The sequence below is a fragment of the Phalacrocorax aristotelis genome, chromosome 5 (assembly GCF_949628215.1).
Source record: "Phalacrocorax aristotelis chromosome 5, bGulAri2.1, whole genome shotgun sequence".
Lineage (NCBI taxonomy): Eukaryota > Metazoa > Chordata > Aves > Suliformes > Phalacrocoracidae > Phalacrocorax > Phalacrocorax aristotelis.
Genome location: NC_134280.1, coordinates 63,146,951 through 63,154,462, shown reverse-complemented (window position 1 = coordinate 63,154,462; position 7,512 = coordinate 63,146,951). Strand labels below are relative to the sequence as shown.

The 7,512-nt window shown below is 35.3% G+C and overlaps 1 protein-coding gene across 1 annotated transcript in view; it reads right to left on the bottom strand.

Moving 5' to 3' along the window:
* Nucleotides 1-2,692: 2,692 nt before the first annotated feature.
* DCDC1 (doublecortin domain containing 1) overlaps nucleotides 2,693-7,512 on the bottom strand; it is a 138,834-nt gene continuing 134,014 nt past the window's right edge. The window contains 1 exon segment of the mRNA XM_075092525.1: nucleotides 2,693-2,750. Within this exon segment, the coding sequence (XP_074948626.1) occupies nucleotides 2,693-2,750 (58 nt within the window).

The window sequence follows — 7,512 nt, the reverse complement described above, 5'->3', positions numbered from 1 at the left end:
GACCATGTAGTATTTCCTAGGTAATTTTCCTTCTAACCTATTTCATTTTTTCATTTTTCTCTTATGCACAAAAATAATGTCTGTATAAGTTGATTATACATTACTTCAACTAAGCTTGAAAGTAATAAGGTGTTACTGAGTTCTTAAGGAAAATGCAGTAAGGAACTAACCTCTTCTATATATCTTTCCTAGAAAAATGCATATATACAGACTAAGTGCATTAAAAAAGTAATCTTACAGTGTGCGTGTGATATCTTACATTAAAAATGATTGGTAAAGGAATGCTTATATCTCTTCAGGCATTTACATAGCTGCAATGTACAGTAGAAAATATGCAGAATGGATGTGGTTTCAGATTAATCATTTAGACACTATACATTTCATAAGGATAAAGGTCATAACAGTTGAGCAAACCATTTCCATCAACATTTTAAATAAGAAGATTATATGATACACAGAATTTTCATTTAAACCAACTGGACAGAATGTGTGCAAGGTATTGTAGCATTCCAGGAAATTATCAATCTGAATGAAGAAAACACTACAGTGGAAAATATAGCAGTTCTTTAAACGTAAAACAAACAAAAAACCAATTAAGCATTAGATATTGTTTTTCCCCCATCATCTCAGATGTAATTTTTTAACTGTTTCATTTTAAGAACACATACAAGTGCTGCATCTATTAAATCCTAGACTATTAAAACCTAGAGGTTTTTTGAACATATTTGGTTTTAGAAATATGTTTTTACAATAAATACAATAGAATATTTATTGTGTTTATATGCACATTTTATTTACATAAACAAATAAATACAAACAATATTTGTTTTTACAAATATGATCAACCCTAGACTTAGGAAGTTTTTTTAAACACACACACACACACACACACACACACACACACACACACACACACACACACACAGGTATCTTTTAAAAGTACATTTAAGCAAGATGTGAAATGAATGTCTAAGAAATAAATTTAAGAAATTAATAAGATTTTGGAATTACAATAAATCCCACTATTTATTGCAAATAGATGTATCTAGGTACAAAACTACAGAGAGCACTAAATATGTTGCTTTTCCTCTTCAGGTAATTACATTGTTCTGATCTTTACTATATAAATATATGTGAAGAGAAACATTTGTTTTCCTGTTACTGTGTTCTTTTGCATCCAATTAATAGCAATGCTTAATAAAATATTTGATAAATGTCTTTATTAAATGAATGATGGATCTCAGTTTCTCTTCTCTTTCAACCCAACCTCCCATTCCCCAAAGTGATGACATTAGAGGGAGGATGAGTAAAAATTCTTTCAGATCATGAAATGAGCATTCTAAGAAAAGCTTGTTCTATCACAAATATATTGCAAAGTCCAAAATAAGTACACCTGATACCAAAATCAGGCAAGAAGGAAGGGAATGCACAGGAATTGAAGCTTTCCTAAAGGTTTGGAAGAAGAAAATATCTCTTGTTACATTAACCCTAACTTAAAACTATAGGGAGTGTTTAAGCATCCAGTATTATTAACTTATTGTTGCTTCATGCTGAAAGGGAGACATAAAGAGTTAGAATGGAAATTAAGAAAGGCCTCATCCTTCTCCATCTCACTGCCACTTTTCAATTCAATCAAGAACTATGCCCAGCCCCTTGAATTCAGTCAAGCTGTACCACAGAAAAAAGGTAAAATGCCAGAGCAGTCTTGATGCAAGCACCCAGTGTGCCAGTAATGCAGGGAGCCTCCAAGAATGAAATTCAGCAGCTTTACAACTGTTTTGTGGTACCAGACTAGGCTAGAGCAGAAAGAAAAGACTGAGGTCTTTGGGTTTAATTTTATTAGATAACATTAAAGGCTTGCAAGGTTCATATGTTGATGTAAAATGTAATCTACAAGCTATGAAAAACAAGTATTTTGGAAAATAAGACCACACTATTAAACAATTTGGAAACTAAGGATGAATCTGAATTCCAACTTTCAGCTCCTTTGTTTTAGATAACTGATTTTAACCTTATTTGGCTATAGTAAGGCAAATCCTTCCCAATCAGTTGAAAGACACCAATGATAAGCTTAGTCTAGATGTTTTGATTCCTTAAATACTGATTCCTTAACTTACATATCTTATAATTTTTCTGGCACTTCAGATGTGCTGGAGGATTTGGATTCCAGGAGATTGCCCTGCTAGTCCTGTAAACCTGCTACTGCTCATCCAACTGAAGTATTTCCAAAACACCAAACACTCAAACAGTGCCTTTCAGAGGCTGCAGACAGAAAGGAATACTTACAGCAGTGTCTCATATGACCCCTTTCCTACCTTCCATTGGCACACCTCTGCATGTCACAGCCATCACAGTTTTAGTTTAACTAGACAGTGCAGAGGCACTACTTCTGCAGTATTCAAACTTTTATCATCCTTATTAGACCAATTATTCATACATGGGGGGGAGGGGAGAATGTTTTTTGTCCTTTTCTCAGGCTTATGCTTCTGTGGTATATTGCCTTATCGTGCTCTCTACAGCTTTTGTAATTATTTAACTGCAATTGCCTGCTGAAGAAGAGTATATTGCAGTAACAGAAGGCCCTATGGAAATTTCACCTGCACAGCAACTCAGTGTCAGGACAGCAGATCATATTTTAGAGATTATTAGAAAAGGAGCATTGAACAAAAATGAAAGTATCCCTATGCCACTGTTAAATCCATGAAGAATCAGCATCTTGAAAAAACATTAGCAGTCCTGGTTCTTGCCATCTGAAAAAGGACAGATAGAAAAACGAGAAAGAAGCATGAAAAGGTACAACAAGTACAAAGGTGTTTAGTGGTTTCTAAGCACAGAACAACAGCATAGAATAGGATTCTTCCGTTTTGAAAGAGAAGACAAGGTACGATGGGAATCTAGTAGAAGAGCATGGACAAGGGACTAAGGGATGACTGCCCTACTATTCACTGGCTATTTCAGTATAAGAAGTAGGAGTTCAAACTGTTACAGGTTTCAGAACAAAGAAAGAAACACTTCTTAACAAATGCTTAATTAACCTGTGGAATAACTTGACATATAATGTCGTAGCCACTAAAGAATTATACTTTTAGAACAAAATCATGAAGTAAAACTTTTCTTGGGCTTTTAAAAGTCCATGCTACCTTATGCTGATAAATCCTTGTAATGGCTCATTTCAACAATATGAAGCAGAATAGAAGATACATCTTCTAACACATACTACTGTAATTTTTTTTAATGATTTCTACTGTGTATTTGTTATGTATACCACAAGATTTAAAAACAAAAAATTTTTAGTGGACTGGAATATTTATAACTGACACCACGAAGACACCACCCCCACCCCCTCAAATCCCCAAATATATTATCTTCATCTGCCTCAAAACATAGGTATACAGCGTAGTTCAAGAGACTGTCATGGTATGGTTATCTATATTCAGGGTACTAATAGGATGATGTCACTTGTTCTGGGGTCAGTCAAAAGCCAAAGCTGCCTAAAGTCAGACTCAAGCTTAAAGAGAAAAGAAAGAGGGTTTTGCCCTTTTTTTTTTTTTTAAGAGGAAACTTATAGAAATGGTTAATTTTACTGGTTCCATACTGTTTCATCTTTGCATGCTCTCTGCTTTTTGTTTCAGCATAGCTGTGCTAGTAATATTCTTGCCTTCAGGCTGGAAGGTCAGGGGTTGAAGGACAACATAAAAACTTAGGCTTTAATTCAGCGATGACACAGAGGCACAGCGCTCGTAGGGGAAGAGCAACCATACTGTCAAAGGTGTTGTCTTTGGATGAAACGCTGAACAGAGGTCCCTACTGGCAAAGTCAAATGAAAAAGGAATAAAAGCTCTATAGTGAAAAATGTATTTTTAAAATGACTTCTTTACAGTTCAGAAAGAAAACTAAAGTTCTGCTACACAGTTTTGTATTTAGCTAACAAAAATTTGTTTTATATCCATCATCAAGATTTATGGAGGTCTGGCAAAAGAAGATTCCCATTATCAGTTTCATGTGTCATTATAAATTCATATTAGAAAAATTAGAATATAAAATCTGTACCTTATTAAAAGTCACATGGCTTTGTTTAATACAAATCAAGGTTTATAACTGAGTAAAAATAAAGTAACTTTTATTTTTTTGCCTTTTTGGAACCAGATTAGAAGGGGCTCTTAGTTGGCACATTTTAAAATTTTTAGCTTAGAGTCTTCATGTTGGAAGTAGGTTATTAGTGGACAAGTGTTTCAGTTTGTAAGAAAATAATTTTCAATTGTGAAAGATATCTAAAAATGAATTAATTGAGTACTAAATTAAGAAGAAAGCTTATCTGAAAACAAACAACTAATATTATTTCAAAGTCCATAATATTAAACTGAAGGAAGAAAAAAGATGGATGAATACATTAAGTAGGAAATATACCAGTAATCCTACCAGTATCTGGCCAAATTATTTTGGGAAAGTTATACAGCAGAAAGAAGGAACAGCACGAGCACGTGATACTTCAGGGAGAACATCAATGCTTAGAGGCAGAAGATAAAAAGTTACCAGGAGAAAAGTCAGGACAAAAATTAATCCGATCAACAGAAAGAGTGGGACATATGCTGCTTATAAAGGTGAGGTGGGGAGGTGGGGGTGGTGGGGGTGTTGGTTTTGTTCCCCCCACGCCAACCCCCCCAAGCAGAAGGTGTTTCAAAGGCATAAGTAGAATTTATACCCTGTGAAATGTGCACTTCCCCCAACATCCCAGAAGACCATGGAAGTGAATAACCAGGTTGAAAAATCTGGATTAGAAGACTAATTTAAATTCACAAATCCTTGCTTGCTTGTAAGATGTGTGAGTCTGCAGATGCACATTCCTCTCGTAGACTTGCAAAAACTGGTTCTTATGCTATTGCCTCCGAAATGACCACATACAAGGAATCAGCAGCTGAAGAACCAGATCGTGCAGGATTCTTGGCATCTGCAGTGAGGTTTTGGGGTGGCTTATTGGGTTTGGGTCTTTTTTTTCTTCTCCTGATCAAGCCACCTATGGTGACAAATGTTCACAGGCCTGGCACTTTTATATATGCACACTCATGCATGCATGCACCCAGAAATGCCAACACCAACACACTTATTTTAATAGCTAACTTTGTAAATGGGTGAATCCTTTAATATTGGGCTTTTGGACATTTTATTTCTAAAAATACCACACTAACTTTTAAATGCAATTCCATATTCTAACAGTCAAATAAAAGTGCATCTGGAAGGACAGTTTAACCTTTAATACAGTTATAAACAGCTGTAATGATGTTGGTCAACAACAACAGAAATAGAAATGTTGAATTCCCTAAAGAAAGTTGGTGAAAGTCTAATATTATTTTACAGAAGGAAAAGAAAATTACGATTTTATTCTGTGTAGTACAGGCAAATTTTTAGAGTTCTGAAAAATGAAACTATCCCCAAAAAATCTATCCACTGACTTTATAATTTCTGAGTGTTTTTGTGTGAAAAACATTATGAGTAATGCCGTGACTCGATATGTGGTCACTTGTCAGAGAAGTGTTACTTAGACCTCTCTATTCACTGTACCAAAACCAGTGATCCCTGTGATCTAAGACCACACCTACACTACAGAGCTCTACCAGCATGGTCAATTACTCAAAAATGAGAAAAAGCAGGATCTTTTATAAATACAGCAACACTGAAATTAAAACAGAAAATACACTTTCACCAGTATAACTTTTTTTTGGGGGGTGGGGGGTGGGGTAGCAGAAAGCACATATTGACATAAACGAGTTGATGTAAAGGTGCGTGCTCTAGGAATATTGTCCTAGTAGGTATAATACTCTCATATGAAGTAATATTGATAGAAAATATTGATAGATGTGTTTATTGATAGAAAAATAATATGTGTTTAGAACAAACTTTTGATTAACTGGATTTTTTTCCTGTTAACATAAAGATGCTATAAAAATGCATTAAAACAATAATATATGGGCCCAGTCCTATTAAAAACACCTGCAGTTAAACAGGTTGAGGGAGTGAAAGCTATCTCACAGCGTAGGAGACAAAATCAGAAAGGCAACAAAAAGCTGAGGTGGTACAAGAATTTGCCAGTATTTACCATTTACCTTTCACTTTGAATATAATATCAATATTGAAGACCCTATATTGGCCCCATTGAAAGCTCATTAAAACTGTGCATAAATGTTGAAGCCACTTCTGAACACTGAGTTTTGGATCCTATGTTTTCCAAGCACATTTGGAAAGCTGAGCATAAGCTTCATAAAAATCCCACTTGTTAAGACTCAAATGCCAGAACCGCCTCTCAAATGGGCTTATAGCGTAAAACGGTGTAAAGAAAGGCACGTGAGTTGGGGTGCAGAAAAAGAAATGGTTACAATTTATCAGAAAACAAACTTTTGCCTGGTAAGCACCCTTGCAATGAAGTGTAAGATTCCCCTAGAACTCACATGAGACATTGAGAAAGATGCATTTCTCATTTAAATAGGCTAGCAAAGTAACCATGTACGACTTAACTAAGCTTCACCACTGGATCAACTGGGATAAATTCCTATAAAAAATATGGGAAAGGTACAAACCTATGTAGTACAAAGGGTGTGATGGGAGTAAATCGAGCAGACAATATTTTTTGGCTGAATGTCAGAAAAAATATTCCTAACAGAGAGGATGACTATTATACTGTAGAAAAGACACCCCCAAGGGAAGTGATAGAAGTCTCATTCTTTCAGTCCCTTGAAAAAATGAATCAGGTAATGCACAAGAAGAAAGACACTGTAGGAAACAACCCTGTCCTTGTTGAAAGATTTTTAATATGACCCATTATATCTCTCTCATCTCTAATTTCTGCCATTTTATGAATATGAACGGAAGAGAATAGACCACGCATAGCAAGGAGGGAAATCTCAGTCTGTCCTTGGTTTTCCTCCCTGTTTCTTGCCATTCAAAACCATTTCCATCATCTACAGATGGCTGGGGGAGCAGGGGGCAACACACAATTACAAATTAATCTCTATTTTTGTTGCAGCAGCCTGGAGTTGCACTCCAGCAGCACATAGAGCTAATTTTCTTGTCTTCTTGGGAGTGGGAAGATTGGTTGCACATTTGTCAGTTTTATCTCTGTCAGGAGGGTTGTATGCTCAGTATAATGAGATAAGTAAGTAAAACAACATTTCTCAATTTTAATATCATAAGACTTTTCACTGACATGGGGATTACTGGCCTTTTTATAAAATTCTTTTGTTACGTACTGTATTACAAATCTATCAGATTCTCTCCATTTCAGAGTCCCTGACACATTTTCTAACTTTACCTTAAAAATAATCAACCAAACAAAAACAACAAAACCCAAACAAACAAAAAAAAACCAAAACCAAAAAACCCAAACCCACACTACCTCATCTGTTGCATCTAAAAGCTGATCTCAAAAGAATTTCAGTCCAATTCCTCGAATAGAACAGTGTCACCGTGACTTCCAGATATACGTACTTTTAGCAGGAAACAAGGATTATGTAACTATTA